This window comes from Ochotona princeps, chromosome 14 (assembly GCF_030435755.1).
Source record: "Ochotona princeps isolate mOchPri1 chromosome 14, mOchPri1.hap1, whole genome shotgun sequence".
Classification (NCBI taxonomy): domain Eukaryota; kingdom Metazoa; phylum Chordata; class Mammalia; order Lagomorpha; family Ochotonidae; genus Ochotona; species Ochotona princeps.
In genome coordinates this window covers 62,639,795-62,661,545 of record NC_080845.1, presented here as the reverse complement: position 1 = coordinate 62,661,545, position 21,751 = coordinate 62,639,795, and the positions used below count along the sequence as shown (strand labels likewise).

Genomic DNA, 21,751 nt, shown 5'->3' with positions numbered 1-21,751 from the left:
GCCCCCTCCTCAGCCCCAGAACCCTGAGGGTCAGCTGGCACCATCCCCAGGGCACCAAGGGGCCACAGGGCTCCGAGAGGACACTAGGAAACTGCAGGCCTTCCGCCGCCCCAGCGTATTTTCAGGAGACCTCCCAAGCCCCTTTCCCACCACTGCAGGTGGATGCCAATACCCCATGTAAGCCCCTCTGCCAGGCAGGTAGCACAAACCTCTGCTGGGCCAACCCAAGTTCTCCTCCATCAAGGCAGCGACAGGCACCTAAGCTATCACCTTGGGCCTCTTTCAGATGCAGACTGAAGGATGCCCAAAGCATAAGCCCCTGGAGATGCCTTCAGGCACCAAAGGGCTAGGAGTGCCCAGAAGGTGGGTGACCACACCATGCACACCACTCTCTTATCCACCCAGATGTCATGCCCATTGCTGCCCCTCCAATGTTGACTTTCTCTGCCCCCAAATCCAGCCTGCTCCACATCCTGCATCACTCCCTCCAAACGCAGCCAGAATCCAATCCCAGACCTGCTCTGCCAGCTCCCACCTGCACATGGCAGCCTGCAGGAGCTCCTGCCTCAGGGAGCTCCCTCCCCCAGGCCTTCTCCGAGGACTGAGGACTCGGGAGGACCTGGCTCTCTACCCCGGCAGTGCCACACCCACCATTCTCATATCCCTCAGACATTCTAGCTCCCAGGATCGCAGACTGTCCAGTTTGCTGTGGCAGACCCCAGCCTGGAACACAGACACACCTTAAGAGTGTTCAGTGAGTCACATACACCAGCCTGCAACACTGAACCTGGGCCTGGGGCCTCACCTCTAGAACTTTCTGGAATACTCACTCCTCCCCTTCTCCTGACACAGTGAGGAGGTCTACCTGTTGATGCCCTGGGTGACCCATAGCCTGTCATGGTCTTGGCTATGGTTTATTCCAGAACCTAAGTGGCCCCTGGCCCAACCTCCTCCAGCCCAAAAGATCCCTCCTGTCCTCCGTGGATACATCGGGTGAAGACCAGGGCCAGTCACGCATTCCCAGCCCTTCCTTGCCCCTCCCCACAAGCCAGGCTGTAGTTGGTCCCTAGCTGCTCTGTCTGGCGTCCTGGTGATCATCTCCAGGTCACCTGAGCCCAGTTCTATCCTCTGGGAATGAACCGGGCGCCTCGCCAGCCCAGAGGGCAGTAGCATGTGTTTAACGTCAGGAAAACTGAGAGCGCAGGTGCTGAGCTGCTCCATCCCACCCTGCACTCCACAGGGCACACAGGGACAGGACACCAAGATAGACACACCATTGCCACGGCCACAGAAGGCTCCCCCAGCAGCCTGGGGCAGGCCTCTTCGAGCATCGAGTCACGCAAGCAGCCGATGCCGACCCGCCACCCACTAGGCGCTCCCTGGGGCACAGAGACCAACTCACACAGCAGTCTGTCCTCACTCGGGCTCAGCCAGGCACCCCCCAAAGGCCCAGTCCTGGGCACAGGAGCTCCCCCTTCCAACAAGCAATGAGCTGTGGGTTCCTGAGCGGCCACGCACCCCCACGAGGTGCCTGCAGTTTGGGCAGCCAGTCATCAATCACTGCTGACCACACCACTAACCACACACCCCTCCCAATACCACTCAAGGCCAGGAGGGGCACCCAGTGCCCAGACAGCCACAGCTTTCGCACCTGGAACAAGAGAAGAGCCCTCTCCACGGGCCTTTCGGTGGCCAGTGCCAATTTTCTTGCCAACCTAGCCAACACGTGGTCAGCAAGCCCACAAAACATACTGCCAGCCACACCAACAACATCACAGCTCTCCCAACAAAGCCGAGCACCAGGAAATGAGACCCTGGGCAGGGCCTTGCAGCCCTTGTCAGGAGGGGCAGGGCTGGGAAGTGACCATGGAGGGGGAGGGGGAGGAGGGTGTCTGTCCAAGCAAGATTTTCAGTGAGGAGCTTACAGCTGGCCAAGGCGAGTGGGGCAGCCCAGGCCGGGGAAAGGCCTCAGGGTGTTCTCTGAGCAGGCTGACAGTACAGGCTGCACACCCCTGGCCAGGCCCGCATAATGGAAAAGTCACTGAGATGGACAACCCGGGATCACAGAACCCCTCAAATACAGCCACTGCCGCCCTGGGAGCCCAGCCCTCACCAGGCAATGCCCAGCAACGACGAGCCCCACTGATGACCCAGGCTCCCTGGGCACCTCCGTCCCTAGCCACCAGGTCCGGGCCTAACAGCAGCAGCTCCCCCTACCTAGGGACTCCGGTCACCCTGCAAAGGCCTGAGAAGTGCTAAGGGTCCAGAGTCAAGGCCTGAGAATCTCCTCTGGGTAGCCAGACCCCCACGCCAGGCACAGGGCACCATCTTGGAACAAGCATTGCAGCCTGTCAGCACCTTCCAGGGCAGGCCTGGGGCTGCAGGTCCACTCACTGAGGGGGCCTGCACAGCGAATGGCTGAGATGCACTAGGGGTGAAAGCCCCACCATCCTCCAACAAGCCTCCTGGAAAGCAGCCCAGGTCCTAAACTGGCTATATTTTCTTGGGGAGCTACGGTCATCTCAAAGAGAAAGAGGGGAATATGTTAAAGTGGGGGCCCTGCCACATCAAGTGTCACCTCAACATTGCTCTCCCAGCACTCGGCGCCAGGCAATTCCCTCACTCCACGCCTGGTGAAAGGCCAGGAAGACACTCAGGGGGAGCCCCCATCTGCCACCCCCACGCCTTTGGTGACTCACAAAGCCAAGAGGGTGCCCCAAGCCACGACACACACACACCCCCTAGCAGGACCAAGACAGGGCAGGTGAGAGGGCGAGACCAGAGGGCTTCTAGGGGCGTCCGTCCTTCCTTCCTTCCTTCCTTCCTTCCTTCCTTCCTTCCTTGTTGTGCCCTGGCACTGAGAACAAAAGTTCATTCAAAAGAAAAATGACAGGGAAGTAATGCTTTAAAAAGGCTTCTCCCGAAAACCCCAGTTCAATTTTCAACTTCGGACATCAAGACAGACTTGCGAAGGTGAAACAGCTCCTCACCCTTGGAAGGGAGCTACGCATCACTCAGGCTACAAAGCCAGATTGCTGTAGAAAATGAGAGAGCCCCTTGGCCTGACTCACTGGAAGGTGCCCGGAGTGGGGAGGAGCAGGGAGCCACTGGCACCTGGGTGCTGAGCCCGGGCTGGGGAGGGCCCCGGTCCTGAGGTGCTCTGGGTGCTCAGGGAAGAGGCGGTCACAACTCATCCAAGCTGCCCTGGCTAAAGGCAGCGCCCTGCCGACGCTCCTCACCAGGAGGCCAAGGTGCCAGAGATATCCCCAGATGGCCCCTTCCCAGCCACAGCACCAACACATCCTTGGGTGGGGGGTTGCCGTGAGGGCTGATCCCTACCCCCAACTTCCTCTGTGCCCTGGTCTGGGGAACTAGAGTCTATGGACTCCCAGCCACCCTCCACTTCCCCCAGTCACGCCCCACACCCAGGATACCATGGGAGGCCCCACAGGATACCACAGGCCCCTTCCCACAAAGTCAGCCCCGCCCAGCCCTCCACACCTTCCCAAACTCACAATGTCCCTCCCTGCGGCCTCCTTGCCAGTGGCCTGGGGGTGAGCTCCACAGCATCCTCTACAGCTGTGGAGGGCACACATGCAGCGGGGGATTAGCCAGGGGGCTTCCCCTCCTCTACCACGCCTGGCCCAGACCCCTCTCACTGTAAACCCCTGCCCCTGTGGCTCCAGTCACAATGACCAAGCAGAGGGCACTCACTCTTAACGATGCATTGTGCTGCACGTGAGCAGCGGACGGCAGCCAGGCCCCACCCCATGCGGCTCTGCCCACAGCAGGCAGACCCAGACATAACGGCTGGCCTTTCCTTAAAGGGAAGGGGAGCTGCCACGCTCCGTGAGTCACATGGACCTACTATGCCTCAAGACCAGGCTCGGCCGCTGCAGGGGTAACCCTGGACCATCCCCACTCCCGCAGTCACTGAGCCACCGCACTGGATTCAAGCGTAAACAGACTGCTCCTCCTCCCTCAGGTTCCCTCTGCCCCCCTCCCACAGCAGGAAGTCCCTGGCCCCCAGACCACAGCCCCCACCATGCAAACCCGAGGCTGCCTCCTGAGAGGGACCCAGAAGGGAAACAGGAGCTCCTCAGCTCCTCCAGAAAGACCTCTTAGCAGAGGACACCACTGAGCCTGCCGTGGAGGGCTGCAGGGCCAAGGGGAGGTCAGGGGTCTTTTGTCTTGGCAGACTGGCAGCACACTCTGCAGGGGTCTGAATCCTAGCTGTGAGCCAGAACATAGACAGCCCACAGCGTGGCCAGCAGCCCTAGCACCCAGCTTGCCCCAGCTCGCCCAGCCTGTGTCAGCCCTGGAAAACCAGCTAACATTAAGGGCAGCAGGGTAGGCTTACACATCCAGCCTGACTCCCAGGCCAGCCCTGCAGGACAGCTGCCTTCCTCCCCCTCCCCCAGCCAAGGGAGAACCCATAAACACCCCAGTGACAGGACCTGCCTCCTCTTCCAAAGCTGGCCCTGGCGGCTAGGGTTGCCTTTTATATAATCTCGCCGGCATGAGGGCAAGGTGACGGACGCGGCCCAGCTGCCTTCTGCATGAGTTGGTTTTAAGACCTCACACATCCATTTTGAGAACCATGAAACTCTCTGAAAGGCGGCCTGGCCCAGCAGGCCCAGGACCCCACCATGCACCATGGCAGCTAGGTTCAAAGGAATGCCCTGCAGGCTCCCTGACTGAGGTAACTGCACCCTTGCTGGACATGGCACACTTCAAGGTAGCTCAGAGCTGCCTGGTCACTCGCAGAGGTCCTAGACACAGCTTCCTAACCCAAAGCAGCAGTGCAGTCCACCTGGGTTAGTTAGTCAGGTGGGAAAGAGCTCCCGAAAGTCACACCCTCCACTCAGGGCAGTGTAAACCCAGCGGCAGGTGCACACTCCTAAGGTGGCAGACAGCACGCCCCCTCCCCTTTATGCACTGGCACCTGGTACCTCCTACCAGCCACCCACAGTGGGTGACCCCCAGGGGCTTCCAAAGGCCAGCCAGAAGGACGCGCTCAAGGACAGAGGAGCTGACCAGCCCACCTGCCGCTGGCTCACCTGCAATTCGCACCAGGCCACCTCCACCCAGGTCTCCGTGTCGAGCCCCTTGTAGACGGTCTTGAAGGAGCCGCGGCCCAGTTCGATGTCAAACTTCAGGAAGCGGCCGTCCAGGGAGGTGGCCACAGCCTTGAGGTCGTCCTCGTCGTCCTCTTCTTCCCCGGGTTCCTCCCGCCGAGCGCGCCCGGACTCCCCCTGGTCGGGCTTGGCCTCGGCCACCCCCGCATCCTCCTGCCCCGCAGACCCCGCGCCGGCAGCCCCGTGCTCCTCTGGAGGGCCGCCGGCCGGAGCCCGTTCGGCAGCAGGCGCAGCCGCAGCCGCAGCCGCGCAGGGATCGGGGCTAGCCTGCTGCTGTTGCGTGCGCTCGGGCTCCGGACCCGGGTCCGTGGGGGCTCCGGGGCCGGCGAGGGTTCCGGGCGGCGCAGCAGCCGCGGGGGCGGCTGGGCGGCCGCGAGCGCGCTCAGCAATGAGGCGGCGAGTCTTGCAGAGCAGAAGCACCCGGCGCTGCAGAGGCTGCGGGGGCTGCGCGCTCGGCGCCTCGGCCGCTTCCAGGCCCGGCGGCTCCTCCTGGTCCGACTCCACCACGCTGCGCCGCAGGAAGCGCTGCGGCCCGGGCCGCGCCGCCCGCGCCCGCGGCTCCGCCATGCCCGCCGGCCCCCGGAGCCCGGCCTCCGTCAGCGTGCCGGGGGCGCCTCGGCCGCCATCGCCGTCCATCTCTGCGGGCCAAGGACGCACGGGCCCTCGTGAACGCCCGCCCTGCCGCACCTGCCCGGCGCGGATGAGACAGCGTCGCCGGCCCGCGCCCTGCCCAGCCCTGCCGCGGAGGGACCGCCCGGGCAGCCAGTCCCCGGGGAACCCGAGGAAGAGGCTACAGAAAGAACCGGGAGGTTCGGGTCAGGGCTCAGCCTTGGCCGCCGAGAAAGCCTTCCCTGGGCCGTCCGGGGAACCTTGGGAAGGACCTGCTGGGGGGTCCCCAAGGGGCTACAGAAGGAACCCGGAGGCCGGGGGGAGTGGGCCAGCGCCCTGCCCAGCCCCGGGTCGAGAAGGGTCCCGCTAGGCTGTCCTGAGGGAGGCAGCAGAAGGGACAGGGAGGCTCCAAGTGGGGGGAGGCACCGGCCAGGCGGCGGCTCCACAAAGGACGCGGGCCCGGGCGCGGGAGGGGCGCAGGGAGGGGGCTGCGGCGGCGGCAGCGCGGCGCGCACACAAAGGCGGCGGGCGGGGGTCGGCACTCACAGGGCGAGCGGGCGCCGTCCATGCCCGCGGCCGGGCGGCCGGGGCGGGCGAGGCCGCGCTCCGGGGCCGGGTCTGCGCTCCGGGACCGAGACTGTGTTCCGCGGTCGGGGTCTTGCCCTGCGGGGCCGAGGTCTCCGTTTCGGGGCCCGGTTCTCTGGGCGGGCCCGCACTGGGCGGGTGCGGCCGCGTTGCTCTGTCTCCTGCGCGCAGCTCCTTGGACCCGCCGCTGCGGGACCGCGCTCCCGCGTGCTCTGCCGGCTCCGCGCGCCTCCGCTCCCGCACCAGCTCCGGCCGGGCGCGTGGGGGTGCGGCCTCGGCTCGACCCGCCCCTCCCGGCGAGGCGGGGCCTTGCACGCCCACCTGGCGGCAGACGCGCGCAAACCACCTGCGGGTCAGCCCCTGCAGCTGCTATCCGCCTCGCAGCGCCCCCAAGCCGCCGGAGCTCTGGGAGCTATGGGACCAAAACCGGCTCACGACCCACCGTGCATGGACAGCACTGCCAGGCTGGGCAAGGCGCAGAGCTGGAATATCCTCAGGCACTCAGCCCCAACCCAGCTCAGCGGAAGATTGGACTCCCCTCCCTGTCACCTTCCCAGTAGATCCAAGAGCTCCTCACCATAACCCAGGAGGTGGCATCTTGTGCTCATTGTACCCGTTTTACAGTACAGTAAACTGAAGCCCCTAAGGCAGCTATTACTTGCCATAAATCCCAGAGCTCCTGCAAAAGAAGCTGCTTTGGATAAGGGCATGGAGAGGCTTCCAGAAGCCAATTGGCTAGAGTGTCTTTCTTCCCCACCCACCTCTGCCCAAAGCCACCTCTTCCAGGGAACCTTATGTTATCTGTCCCTCTGCCTTCTTGCTGTTGACTCCTAGGGACAAGTCCTTCTCTTGGGGGGTCTCTGTCCTTGTCACACTGTGCCCATTGCTCCTTAGAAGCCTGAACCAGGCAAGTCTCCCAACTGATACCTCACCCTGTCCCCACCTCTGCCACCCCATGGCACACAGTCCTAGGACCCACTTTCAGAAGAGAGAGTCAAGGCCTGAGGGAGACACCAAGGTTTTCTCACATGGATCCCCACCCCCTGATGGGGTACCCTGGCAGACCCCAGCATCTACAAAGGAAAGGGTACCTGGGGGTTGCCAGCCCTGGCACCCTGGCATGAAGTCCCTCACATGACATGAAGGCTGGTAGAGAAGGCACTGGGACCAGAGGGCAGAGTGTGTGCCAAGCCAACTCTTCCCGAGGGCAGCAGGATTTCCTGGGGCCTGCTGGACACTGACAGCAGGTGCTGCTGCTGGCTGAGCCTGCGGCAAGCGGCCACGTACGCACATGTCATCCCAGCTCTGAGTTTGGCGATGCCACACTGCAGCCTGAGGTCAGCCAAGCTGAGTGTTCATACTGTGGAAATTGGCAAGCACTTCCAGCCAGGACTCTTCCCCCAGAGATGTGGCTGTTCAGCAGCGTGCTAGGCAGTTGGCACTGCCACGTGTGTTATCTTATGCCACATCTACCTTGCTAGACAGGCCTGAGCCCAGAGCCCATGCCAGGAGGAAGTGGACAGCAGGCGCTGTACCACAAGACCTCAGGGAATCTCCCTGGCTTGGTAGCAGGGGTAAGGGGAGGCTCGCAGGCAGAGGAAGCAACAAGGATCTTTTTGTCTTCCCTGAAGACAATGTGCCCCTTACAGTGTGGGTGACCCCAGCACTCCCAGCTCTTCCTGAGCCTCAGCATCCCAGCCCCCAGAGCAACGCTGGTCATTCTGGCTCATCCACTTCAGAGAGCTGCCTATTGCTCCTGGGCTCAGGCCAGGAAGGACCCCCAGAGCCCAGGGTGTGGTCGGGCCCAGCAAAAGGGAAACCAAGAAGGACTGGAACCAAGCATGTCCTGGACCTGAAACATTCAGTCTGGACCCCTCCTCCTCCCAACAGAGGGCCTGTCAGGAGGGCCCTGGCAGCGTGTATGCCATGCCTGCCACTTCCACAGGTCTGTGTGAGGAAGTATGGCTCCATCCACATGTACGTGAGGAGCAGTGGGGCCACAGGGGGAAGTGCTCTGGGTCCTAGGGCCATTCTGGAGGTGACTTATCTCAGGCCTGCTTACATACCCGCTCTGATGGGAAGCTCACTTCCTCTGCTTGCTGACGACCATTAGAGGTCACAGCTGTACAGCTAGTGGACAACACAGTCCCCTTGGCAAGGAATCTGAGGCAGAGCCCTGCAGCCAGCCTTGGGTCTATACAGACTGAAGCCTAGGAAGCCAGGATTTAAATGATAGCTGCTGTGGACCCATAGCCAGGTCACTGGCCATCCCACAGGTCACTGGTCAGCTGTAAAACAGAGAGAAGGAGCAGTACCCAGACCTTTGCACTGGGGCCTGGTCCAGGGACCCTCACTTTAAGAAACTAGGTCAAGGCTACAGAGAGCAGGCAATGACAGTACCCTTCCCTTTCATGTCAGCTTCCCCAGTACTAAGCACCCCCAGCTCCAGGAAGGTCTTCAAGAGAAAGCCTCCCCTGTGCCCCAACCTAAGCTGATATGACTTAGCCAATAAAGCACCTGCCAGCAGGTACCCACTCTCTGCAGGTGAGGCTCATGGCCAAGCTCCCATTTGCCATCCAGAGATGAATACAATGGTCATAACCAGGAGTCTCAGCACATGCTGTGGGACCCAGTGTGGGGGCTATCCTGCATGTCTGCTAACATCAGGGTTCTCCTAGCTCACCAGCTAAAAGAAGCAAAGGAGACTGGCCCTGCCACAGGAGCCCCACCACCCCCAGGCCAGCAGGTCTCTGGAGGCTCAGGTCCTTTCCTCATGGGAGGACTCCCTCGGTTGGAATAATGCTAGGAGAGTTGATCCCAAGGGAGCTGCAGGAAGGGAGCAGGACAAAGGACACAGGGTATACAATGCTTGAGAGCAGGGGGAGGCAGGCAAAAGTCAGCAGGTGCCTGGACCACAGCAGCTTGTGGCCTGCGCCCTGCTCCACAGCTGGAAGGGGAGCTGCTTGTGGGCAGAGCCCAGGGAGGGAGGGTCAGGTGGTGCGGGAGAAGCTAGTACTTCTGGTATGACTATGCTGTGATGGATGAGCGACCAAAGAAAGAGGTTTCTGTCAGAGTATGACATACATCAGGAAGGGCCCTGCACTGGTTGTTAAGGAAGTGCATTACCAGGAGGCACCAGCAGGGGAAGGCGAGCTTCAGGGGATGCTCAGCTCTGCCCTGGCAGATTTAAAGCAAAAATTCTGAGCCCTGGGAACAAGAGAGCACACACAGGTGCGGGGAGGCAGAGTCCACCTGGTCTTTCTTACAGCCTGTCCTACCTCAGTTTCCACATCCATGAGATGGGGCTGTGGTGCTGACTTGGTCCCAGAAGGCGTGAGAAGCTCCCTCTACCCACCTGGGAGAGTTTGCTGTAGGCATGGGCTGGGCTGAGCCAGGCCTTGGGAGTCTGGAAACTTCCAGTGGACCCTAACACTTAGTATGCAGTCAGGGCCATCAGCCCCCCATGGTCACCAGGTGGTGAGCGGGGTTGGCACAATTCAGGCTGCTGGGCAAGCAGAAACAGTGCTTCAGAGTGGGAGGTATCAAAGTTTTGAGAAGAGACTGCAGCCAAAGGGCTATGGCTGCCCAAAACCCACTCACCACAGTCTACACCTGTGACAGTCCTTGACAAACCCTTTGCCCTGAGGCCACAAGTCTTTAGGCAGAGCCAGCTGGAACTGATGAACAAGCCATATTAGCAGGGAGACTCAGCCATCTGAAAGTGCCCGAGCTTTCCTGGGAGCCAGAATCAGCCAGGTGGACACTTGTTCCAGACTCGTCCCTGGGAGCTGCATGCGAGTTGTGTATAAGCCAACTTGTTTCTTTAGGGCCTGGCCTTCCTGGGGACAAGCCACTTGCTGACAGACCCCAGCCTTGGCTGCCGTGTTCCCCCTATGGGTCTAGAGGAAGAAAAACAGGGAGCCTGGAGAGAAGGCAGAAGGTAAGGGCATCAAGGCAAGAGGGTCCTTGGGGCCAGTACTGAGGCATGGAAGGCAAAGCTACCACCTAAGATGCTGGCATCCCATATGAATGCCAGTTGGATTCAGCTCCCTGCTAAGACAACTGGGAAAGCAGTGGAGGACAGCTCAAGAGTCTGTTGTACCTAAGTACAACAGCCAGAGCTGGGCCTGTCTGAGGCCAGGAACTTCCTCTGGATCTCCCACCTGGGTGGCAGACACCTAAGCACTTGGGCCATCTTCTGCTGCTTTCCAGGCCATTAGCAAGGAGTTGGATTGGAAGTGCAGGAGCCGGGATTCAAACCAGGGTTCATGTGGAATGCCAGTGCCAAGGGTGAAAGACTGGTACACCACAGTGCTGGACCCAGAGTTGATTCTTTCAAAGTGTGCAATTCACAGGTTTCCAGTGCACTCACAAAATTGGAGAGCTGTCATCCCCATCTAATTCCAGAATATCCTATCATCCTGAAAGAAGGCTTAGCCCCAACTAACAGTCAATTGGCATCTGCTAACCACATTTTATCTCTGTGGCGGTTTTCTCTATCCTGGACATTTGCTACAAGTGGAATCACTTTGCCTGGTGTTTCAAGATCCCTCCATGCTGCAGCAAGTGCTGGCACTTCACCACTTCCTAGGCATGCAAACAATATTCCATTGTCCGAACATACCTAGTGATTTTTGTGCGAGCTCAGACTCATTATAGAAAGTGCATAAAAGAACAGATGTGGAAAGACAGAGAGAGACAGATCTTTTTATCTGCTAGTTTATCCCATGAAAGGTTGTATCTGCTAAGGCTGGGCCAGACCAAAGTCAGGAGCCAGAAGCTTTTTCTGGATCTTTCACACAGGTCCAGAAGCCTAGCACTTTTCTGGACATATTATCAGGTTGCTGAATTGGAAGTGGAGCATCCAGGACACACACCGGCCCCTATGGGGGCTGCCAGCACTGCAGGCAGCAGCTTGACTTGCTATGCCACATTCCTGGCTCTGATCAATGCTTTAAATCATACGCAGTAGCACGGTACATGAACCCCACTGCCTCCTGCAGCAGGCACAAATAAGCAAGCAGGTCTCCAAGAAGCAAACCTGACGTGAATGGGTTTTTCCCCAAGCAGTGCAATCATTTGATATTTCTCACATAGGCAGACACCAGGTGTCAGATCACATACTCCGTTTTGTCTTGGCCCAGAGCATAAGGCTTTAGTCCTTGAAGTGTCCTGGGATGTATGGGTGCTTCACTCCGCCTTACCTCCACTCACGATTCCTGCTGAAGCGAGGCCAGCTGCCCAGAGCAGAGGACACGATCACTCCAGCCCCCTGCTGAGCAGAGCACTCCCAGACCGCACCAGGCTGCCCCTGAACCAGAGGCATTAGACTCAGAAGTCTCGTGGGGGTCGGGTGGGTCCTATTCTGAGTGGTAGGATCCCTGTTAGGTCTTGCTAAGGGACAGACACACACACAGCTAGCTCTGGACCACTGGAGGTGGCACCATCACCAGGTGGGTCTGTGGCAAGAAAGAGGAATCCACAGGGGAGACCCACGCCCAGCAGGCTGTGCCTCTGAGGTAGAACCTAGGAGGGCAGTCACGGCTCCCTGCCCAGTAGCTGCCTCCCTCCAGGACACAGCCCTCTACAGCATAAATCCCCAGGGCTCCTGTCCAGAAGGCCAGATTTGAGGACAGGCATAAGGGCCTCACACTGCTCCAACCTAGCTGGACACCAGGCCCAGACCCGCCCGTTCTCAGCCCTGCAAGAATGGCCACTCCTGGCGAGGAACCTGATTCCAGGTTAGGCTTCCTCTGGGCTGTGACAGCAGCTCGTGCAGGGCTCACTCGGCTCACTCAGCTCACTAGCCCCATGCTGCTGCCTTTAAACGGAGTCGGTTCGCACACAGGCAAGGCCTCGTGACAGGAGCCAGAGTCTAAACACGGCTCATACCATCCACGCCAGTCATTCCCTTCTGGGAGATTTACCCGAACCAAGGGACAGGTGGTGCAGATAGCAATACATAAAGACATCCACTGGGGGGTTAGTTATGATAAGCCTTACAAATCTTGTAAACCTTCGACAACTGGAAAATGGTTACATAAGCCAGGTTATGCTGATCTACTCAGAGGCGATGGAGCCATTTCCCTGCTATCTGTAGCATTTTATGATGACAGGAAGTGGTGAAAAGTGATACAGAGAATCGGGAAGGGGCACCCACCGCTGGCAGGCCACCAAGAAGGCCTCTGCTGCTGTGCCTTTTTCTGCCTTTGGGACTAAGGGCCTGCATGGCCTGTGTCTTTGTTTCTTCTAAACATTTATGTACGTAAAAGACAGAACAATCTTCTCTCCACCGGTTCGTTCCCCCACCCCAAATGCCCACCACAACCAGAGGCTGCATAAGACTGCCATCAGGAGCCTGAAACTCCATCTGGGTCTCCCATACAGGTGGCCCAGACACCAGCATTTGAGCCATTCTCTGACATCTGGTATCAGGGTGTGCATGGGAAGGAAACTGGGTAGGAAGCCGAGGCGGGGCTTGAACCCAGGTACTTCAGTATGGGATGTAGGTGTCCCAGGCTGCAGCTCCAACTGCTGTGAACAACATCCACCCTGCCTGTATTTTTCTTTAATATTTATTTTATTTTTATTTGAAAGGCAGATTTACAGTGACAGAGAGTGAAATCTTAAATCCAGCGATTCACCCCTCAAATGGCCACAACAGCCAAAGCTGGGTCAATCCAAAGCCAGGATCTCCTGCATGGGTTCGGAGTTCCAAGAACTTGGGCCACCCTTTGTTGCTTTGCCAAGTCATAAGCAGAGAGCTGGGTCAGAAGAGGATTAGCCAGGATTCAAACCAGCACCCATATGGGATGCTGACACTGCAGGCAGAGGATCAGCCGGATGCACCACAACACCTGCTCTACCTGTGTCTTCTAAATGGAGGTGCTGAGAGACTGCAGAGTCCTCAAGATGGACAGATATGTGCCAGGGAGTGGCTAGTGTGCGCTGCCAGCCTTAGGTCTAGAGGTTTGTAAGTCTGACTCCAGGCCTGGCACTGCTTGCTGGCCTTGACCTTTGGCCCAATTGTTAATTTCCCCGAACATCATTTCCTTGTTAGTCAGTGGGAAAATAGAGATGCCCACCTCCCAGGCCAGGGACAGAAGTCCTGGCATCTGTCTCAAAGTTCTCAGAAACCCAGAAGGACGATACTGTGAAGATGGCAGCCCAAGGCAGACAGCTGGTGGGGGGCAGGGGAGTCAGCTGGGGCAGCAGGTGTGGTGGGGGCTGCATGTGCTTAGCAGCCCTCACCTGGCTCTGGGCACATGTCTGTCGCCCACAGGCCCACACATAAAGCAGGACTGGACCACAGCAGGGCCACCCAGTCTGCCAAGGGCAAGTCCTCCCCGTCCCCCATTTGCACAGGGGCGTGCCAGTTCACGGAGGCTCAGCAGCACAGGCCACGAACAGAGCAGAAGGCAGAGCCAGGCCTTGGCCGATCCTGCCCCTGCAATCACTGCTCAGGACGGGTACCCGGGTTTCCAGTGTGCCCCCAGTGGGACTCAGGCCCTGTGGCAACCCCAGAAGGATTGCATCAGTCTCTGTATGACAGGGGAGAGGGTGGTTTTTCCTACTTAGTAATGGTCTCAGCCCGTTCGGGTCTGGCCCCCAGCAGACTGAGGACGAATCATGTGTGCCTGTCCTTGGAAGGATCTGGTCATTCCGGCTGGACAGGTGACACCTGTGCGCCCAGCCCTGTGTTCACATCAGAAATGACCCCGTGGAATTACAGTCTGTGTGGGAGACGTCGTCCACTTGGGGCTCTGGGGACGGTGTCCTGAAGGAGGGATGTGGAGCCAGAAGAAGGAGAGGAAGGAGGAGATGGACAGTACTATTTGCTCCAAGATCCAAGAAGGGATGACTTCCAAGCATTACAATCCAGAGGTTTGTTTGGCACAGTAGTAAAGACACCACTTGGTGTGGGGGCACCACAGTGGCTCAATAGGATAATTCTCCCACCTTCAAGCACCAGTATCTCATATGGATGCCAGTTTGAGTCTCAGCTGCTCCACTTCCAACCCAGCTCCCTGCTGATACGCTTGATAAAACAGCAGAGGATGGCTCAAGTGCTTAACAGCCCAGTCCAGCCCTGACCACTGTGGCCATTTGGAGAGTGAACCAGTAAATAGAATATTCTCTCTCTCAGATAAATAAAATAAATCATAGAAATCACATTCCACAGAATTGTCAGAGACCATGAATTAGGACCACTGACCCTACAGGAAGGCATTTTCAAAGCCATCTCAGGTACATATCAGCAAATTTGTTCCCCTCTGGCTCCCATCTGTGCACTTCAGGTCCCCCTTGGCACAGCTCGGCTTCAGCACTCTACATGGGGCTGTCCCAACCACTGAGACTGCCCAGCAAGAGCACTGAGAGGCTGGCACTAGCAAGATCAGCAACCCCATGGAAAAATGGGCAAACAGGCAGAACCTTAAGACTGCCAGGGCCCAGTGTAGTAGCCTAGTGGCTAAAGTCCTCGCCTTGCACACACCAGGATCCCATATGGGCACCAGTTCTAATCCCAGAGGCATCCCTGCTTCCCATCCAGCTCCCTTCTTGTGGCCTTGGAAAGGAGTCCAAGACGGTCCAAAGCTTTGGGACCCTAAACCCACATGGGAGACCTAGAAGAGGTCTCCCGGCTTCAGATTGGCTCAACTCTGGCCATTGCTGCCGCTTGGGGAGTGAACCATCGGACGGAAGATCTTCCTCTCTGTCTCTCCTCCTCTCTGTATATCTGCCTTTCCAATAATAAATAAATAAATCTTTTTTAAAAAAAGGTTTTATAAAAAAAGGCTACCAGAAAGAGTGCACCTGGTGCTCAGACTGGGAAAAAGCATGGCTTTGATTGTTATGGAGTGCAGCCAGTGATTGCTCCCTTACCTCTCCTTGTATACTCTTCCCCCCACATCCTAGTTTAGCCAGGATATTGGGTACAGATGAGTCCAATTAGTCTTTTTAGCTACAAGCCCAGTTCCTGTTCCTGCCCATCCCAATGAGGGCCAATTAACTCCTTAACTCACAACAAACACTTAGGTGAATCACACGTGGGCAGGAGCGAATACCTATCAACTGAGAGGGGCCGGTATGAGTATTGCATTATTGTGTAACCACTCCCCTTGAAGCCCCTTTAAAAGGCCTGAGAAGTGGGGGCTCGCTCTCTTTCTGGTCAGGTGCTTCCATTGCTCTGGTACCTCGACTCTTGGCTGACCCAGGACAGGTAATCCCCTGAGCATGGTCCCTGTGTACTGCTTAGATGGGACAATGGATATAGTCATGTTGTTTCTGGTTTGTGTGCTGTCAGGAGTTCCAGGAGGGGTGAGGCCTAGCAGTAGTGAAATGTGGGCAGAGAAGCCAGGGAAAGGTGAAAGTCTGCAGTTTTGTAAGTGTGTCCAGGTTATTCGTTGCATGTCTCTTAGGATAACTTGTATTGTTGCAGAAACTGGGACATAGGTCTTCAGCTTAATGGATGGACTTAAGGGTAATGACCATTTGTTCCTCCTTGGGGTTATGATTGGTTGGATTATGATCGGTTGGATTGCCATATGGACTTGTGATCTGCTTTTTCTAGTATGCTCTATTATCACCAAGCTTGGTTAATAAAGACTCCTTAATAAACCTTAGACAAGTCTGATGTGATCTTGCTCGCACCCGGTAACTTTGATTCTGCCAAGAGCCCGCCAGTTAGAAGCCCACCTGGAGCCTTCAAGAAGCTGTGTTCCACCTCCTGGATTAACAACAACAAAAAAACAACAATCTGGATGTGCCCTGAGAGCACTGGCGGGGCGGGGGGGACAGACTCTCCCCGCCCATGCAGCAGGGCAACAACCAACTGCTCCTGCTGTGCGTTAGGAACTCACAGAAGCACTGCTTGGTCCTTACCACCGAGCCTCGAGCCTCGCTGCTACCCCCAGAAGTCTGCACCTGCCAGCTCAGGGGCACAGCATTCAGCCCTGGCAGCCCAGGCTTTAGCTTTGCTTCACATGGCGCCGTGCCCACCTCTTTCCTGGGTTCTGGGAGCAGGTCTTGCAGGATCCCCCACATCTCTTCTGTCTGGTAGTCTGATGTCTTGGTCAATGTCCTGTTACCATAACAAAACACTTCAGAACGCCTAGGTCCTGTACGCTGGCATATCCCAGAGCATGGTACTTGCACCTGCCAGCACACACTGAGGGCCCTGCTGCAAGGTAGCATGGTAGCCGGACATCAAAGCTACTCCCCCAACAACCCTCCATCCTGTCACTGACTCTCACAGTGTGCATTGGTCCATCCCCCATGGCAGAGTGCCCACCATGCAGTCACCACCCAGAGGTCCCTGCACTGTGGACCAAGTCTCCGACACAGACTGGTCAGCATCCCGAGGCCCCTGGCACCCAACCTGTATAGTGGATCACCCCACAAGCCTGTCCTGGAACCTCTAGTGAAGTCCCAATCCCAGGCATGTGGCCTGGCCATGGCCCAGGGGTGCCTGGAAGATCCTGCTGCAATCACTGTGAACTCATTTCACAGACCATGAGTGGGAGTGTGCCCCACTAGCTATGCTGGGGGAAGACCCCGATTTTCTTCTCCCCAGTATCTACAGACTGGGGGACAGGATGAGGGTGTGTGGATCCCTTGAGGTCCCACAGGGATGACTTTCCTGGCATCCAATACCACAGTGTATGGTCTAGGGCCAGCATGGTGGCTCAACTGGCTAATCCTCTACCTCTAAGCACTGGCATCTCATATGGATGCACTGGTTCATGTCCGAGTAGCTCCACTTTGCATCTAGCTCCCTGCTTGTGGCCTGGGGAAGCAGTTAAGGATGGCCCAGAGCCTTAGGACCCTACACCGGCATGGGAGACCCAGAAGAAGCTCTGGCTCCTGGCTTCGGATTAGCTCAGCTCCAGCTGTGGCAGCCATTTAGGAAGTGAACCAGGGAATGGAAGATCTTTCTCTGTCTCTCCCTCTCTTCGTAAAATGTGCCTTTAAAATAAATAAATAGATAAATCTAAAGAAAAAGTGTATGTGCTGAACACCTGGCCCAGGGTGTGTCCCTCCAGCACCCCTTAGGGACGAAGCAGCAGCCTCCATAAAGTAGGAACGGTGAGCCTGTGCCCTGTGTCCCACCCCCTCAGGTCACATGCTGGCCCCAAGTGCTGCAGATGCCAAGTGAAGCCAGCCTGCTCCAGGGTGCCCAGGGGAGGGTGGGGCTCCCACATGACAACTCCCCCGGAATCTTGCTGGGTCACAAAAAACGCTGGGCTGCAGGGTCATCCGTGTTTTCCCTCAAGTTTCATTGAAGAGTTTGAGACCTTCAGGAACAACTGCCAGATCCCGCCACCTTGGCTCTTCTGCTTTCTCTCCATGCACGGACCACACAGGCACACACTCCTGCCATTCTGCCGTCAGCGGTCCCTGTCTCTACTTCCTGCGCCCCTGACTAGCGACCAGGGACCTGCATGCTGCGGTAGGGCAGCCTTCTCCTGCCCCAACCCCCGGCACAAGAGATACTGCCGCTTCTGTTTTACGTCTTCCCTCTGTGGTGCACAAATCAGGACATATGACAAAGCGCTGGCGCAGGTCAGCTTCAACCAAAGAGGAAATTTGCTGGTTTGTGCAGTGGAAAGCCGGTTAGATCTAGGAGGCCCTGACCCACCCACCTGTCCCCTTCCCACTCGGCCTCCTTAGCTGCAAGTGACTGTCATGCCTGATGGCTTCTTCCTAAAGAAGCCCAGGAGCGGCCCTGTGGCGGAGTTTCATTGGCTGGCTTGGGTCATGTGCCTATCCCTGGACCAATCCCCATGGACAGGGACGGGGCAGTCTCCTCGGCAGGCGGCGTTGTGTTCCTCCTTGTGGATCAAAGGGCATCGGAGGAGAGGGTTGCTCCTAACAGAAGGGAGACCTCACTCTTGCACCTGCCCAGGCTCACCCCGAGGGCCTGCATAGCTCTACTTCCCCTGAGCCTCTGCCTGTTGCTGAGCCCACCACGGGGGATCCCAGGGAAGTGACTGACAGGGATGCCTCATCTTCCCTAAGCTCCCCACTCAGCACATACCTGCCAAGCGAGTCCCAGAATGGAAACCCTACTTTTCTAGGGATTTAATGCGAACTGTGTATTCAGGACCCCAAGCCACTGATCAATAAACCACAGCAGTGACCCTTTTGGCAAGCCAATACAAAATTGATCTTTGAGACGATTGCTGTTTTGCAAGATAATTGGTCAGGGATGACCAAGAGCCTTCTTTGTTGTAAGAAATGAGGACAGCATCTGCAAGGCACTGGCAGGTCAGCCCTCCCGCCCCTCCGAGGTCCCTGAGCCCAGTTTTCCACATGCTGGGGCAAGCAGGACAGCCAGACAGGGGCAGGGCTCTGAAGCCCACAGGATGAGGGTGGTGGGGTGCTTGTACTTCAGGACGCTTCAAGTGGATTCTGCCTTGTACCTGTAAGGATCTCAGGTCTGGGGTAACCCAAGGCTAGACCAGAAGCCAGGGAGAGGGGAGTGGGGTAACTTGGCCGAAAGTGATGAGGAGGAGGCAGGAGCCCTGGGAGCTCTCCTCGAGTGCCCAGCCTGGCCATTCTATCCTCATCCCATGTGGAGACAGTAAGGCCCAAAAGGGGGCTCACCCAGGACACCCTGTGCTCCTGGTTCAACACAGCCTGTAGTCCAGGCCCAAGGGAGTCAGTACCTGTGCTACTGACCACAGCTGTGGGTGGATGTCCGGAATACAAAGCCCCGGGGGCTGGGGCGGGGTTGAACAGGAGAAAACTGAAGCTGACCTCCTAAGAAAACAGGAAGAATCAACACCAATGGTGGGGATGTGGCCCAGCAGCTAAGATGCCTACGGCTTATGCTGCGGTAACCTGAGTTCAAGCCGAGCCTCGGCTTTGCTTCCAGCTTCCTGCTGATGTGGCCTCCTGGGAGGCAGTGGTGCTGGCTCAAGTAGCTGTGTTCATGCCACCTGTGTAGGAGGTCCACTCTGAAAGACAGATACGCAAGAAAGAACTAGAAAAGGTCACAAAACCCAAAGAAAGCATGTAGTATGTAGTCTCAGGAAGAACCGTTACAAGGAAGTATACCAACCGGCTGGCGCTGCGGCACAACACATCAGTTTCACCTGCAACACTGACTTCCCGTGTGTGTGTGAGTTCAAGTCCTGGCTGTTCCACCTCTGATCCAGCTCTCTGTTAATGTGCCGGAGAAAGCAGAGAAGGATGACACAAGTGTTTGGGCCCCAGCACCCATATGGGATGCCAGTACCACAGGCCGAGGTTTAGGCTACAATGCCATGGCCCCAGCCTCCTGTGTGTAGAATTTGTATATAACCATAATATCTGCCTGATTTAAAGACAAAAACACACAAAATGGTTTGAGAAGTTCTCTCTTGCACCTTTGACCCCGTTGCGCAGCGCGTGTCCACTGAGAGATGACAACTCCAGTTGCTGGAAGTTTATACAAAAACAAGGGTACAGGTGCTTAATCCCTGCGCCAGCCAACAGGAGATGCATGCAGAGCCTGCCACTGGCACTTGCGTCCCAGCCTGCCCCCGAATCCTGAGACCTCTTGCCCCAACACTCAGCACCCTGGCCCTTTCTGACAGCTGTGCAGCCTTCCAGCTGTGGCTGAGGGGACCAGCATGTTCCATGGCACAAGCAAGACTGCGGCCAGCTTGTGACTTGCTTGCGAGGAGCCCATTTGCATGATAGATTCCGGAAAGTGGGGTGCCTTGGTTGAAAAGTGCACACAATTGTGATTTTCATAGATTTTGTCAAATTGCCCTCAAGAGAGACTACACTGGTTCACACTCCGGCCGGCAAGGCAGAGAGCCTGTGTCCCTGCAGACAGCGCTAATTGAGTCCCGGATCAGGAGGAGGGTGGTAATTTCCGGGTCCCTCATCAGGAGCTAGGCTCAGCCTCCCTCCCTGCACCACCAACATTCCACCCCCACCCTGGCATGGTGTTTGCTGCTCTACAGCAATGGACTTGGTGCCTGAAAAGAACACGCATGGACTACTGTCTTGGTGAGGTAGCCAAAATTTATTAGTGGCATCAGACTTTTATAGACTGAGGGTCACATAGGATAAAGGGGAAGGTATTGAGTTTACATAATTCCCATAAACCTTTCTACAGAATCTATCAATTGTATCCACACCCTTGTTTGGAACTATCTTTTGTTTTGTATATCCCACCAACTGTTCTCAGTCAAATGATATCCAATCAGTTATACAAATGGTATCCAATCAGTTGTTCTCATACAAATGTTATCCTATAATTGTAATCCTATGCTCTGTCCTTCTAAAATCACAATGTCCTTCTGCAGCATGGTATGTCTGTTCTGCCATCGATCAGGGGCTGCTGTTGTCCTGCTCAGCTGCCGGCTCTGAACTCCAGAGGGAGTGCCAGGCGGAGGATCTCCTATACCAGGCCTGGGAGGAAAGGCCTACAGTCATGCCAGGAGCTTCCGGGCAGTGTGGATGGGGCATCTTCCCACAGAGTGCCAGCAGGTTCTGCCCCTGGACTGGCACACACTCCAGCTGGCCATTTCCACACCTGTGAGATGGGAACAACACTGGCCCTCCATGGGGGGCAGGAGATAGTGGCCTCTTCAGCACTTTCCACACCTCCAAGAGGTGCCTGCGTGGCCTATGCGTTGTCAGAGTAAAAGAGGCTCATTCTAGGCCCCTGTGACTGCCCCTGCTGCCCCGTCATTATCTTGGGGCACTGAACAGCCAGGGGCTGGCTGGGACCCTGGACCTGTCGCCCTGCCTGCTCCCAACTGCCCCGTAACACCTGTCCATCTAACACCTTCCCTCGGTCCCAGTGCGGTTGGTGAGGTCTCAGCTCGGAAGACAACTCCCTGGACAGAAGAGGTCCCTGTGACCTGTACCCATGCGCATGTGCTCCAAGTTCTGCTTGAAACTGCTCTCAGAGTGCTGCTGTCTCCTGGCCCAAGCCTAGAGCTCAGCGTATGGCAGCTCCCTCTGGCCCACAGCAGGGCCTTAACAGCTGGAACTCAATCAGGAGGGAGCGTGAACCAGCTCTGCTCCCAATTCAGAGCCAGGCAGGAGCTTGGGCACGCACCCTCAGCCCTGAGAGTGCCACCTGCCACCACCACCCTGAGGACAAGGCACCCTCGACTAGGGGGCTGTTGGATCCTGGTTTCCTGCCTGTCACTGTCATTATGTCGCTAGAGCTGGGAGCCAGTGGCTTAAGCCAGCAAGTAAAAGAGCCACTGTTGTAGCACGGTGCAGCTAGGACCTGGCTGCGTGGGCCTCTCAGCCTGCGCTCTAGTCGGTGAGAGACACTGGGCCCCTCCTATCTAGCCAGGGCCTCTCCTCGGGCTCATGAACCAGGCTGGATTTCTGCTGGCCATGGCCTCACTGCTATGGTCACCCACCAGGCACCTCCAAGAGGCCCATCCCCAGGGCGGCTCAGCACG

General features: G+C 57.3%; 1 protein-coding gene across 1 annotated transcript in view; it reads right to left on the bottom strand.

The window, feature by feature from the left end:
* WNK2 (WNK lysine deficient protein kinase 2) overlaps nucleotides 1-6,466 on the bottom strand; it is a 111,118-nt gene extending 104,652 nt beyond the window's left edge. The window contains exons 1-2 of the mRNA XM_058672431.1: nucleotides 6,294-6,466; nucleotides 5,061-5,776 (exon numbers count right to left, since the gene is read on the bottom strand). Of these exons, the coding sequence (XP_058528414.1) occupies nucleotides 5,061-5,774 (714 nt within the window). The 5' untranslated portion in view covers nucleotides 5,775-5,776; nucleotides 6,294-6,466. The remainder of the gene's footprint in view (nucleotides 1-5,060; nucleotides 5,777-6,293) is intronic.
* Nucleotides 6,467-21,751: the final 15,285 nt, after the last annotated feature.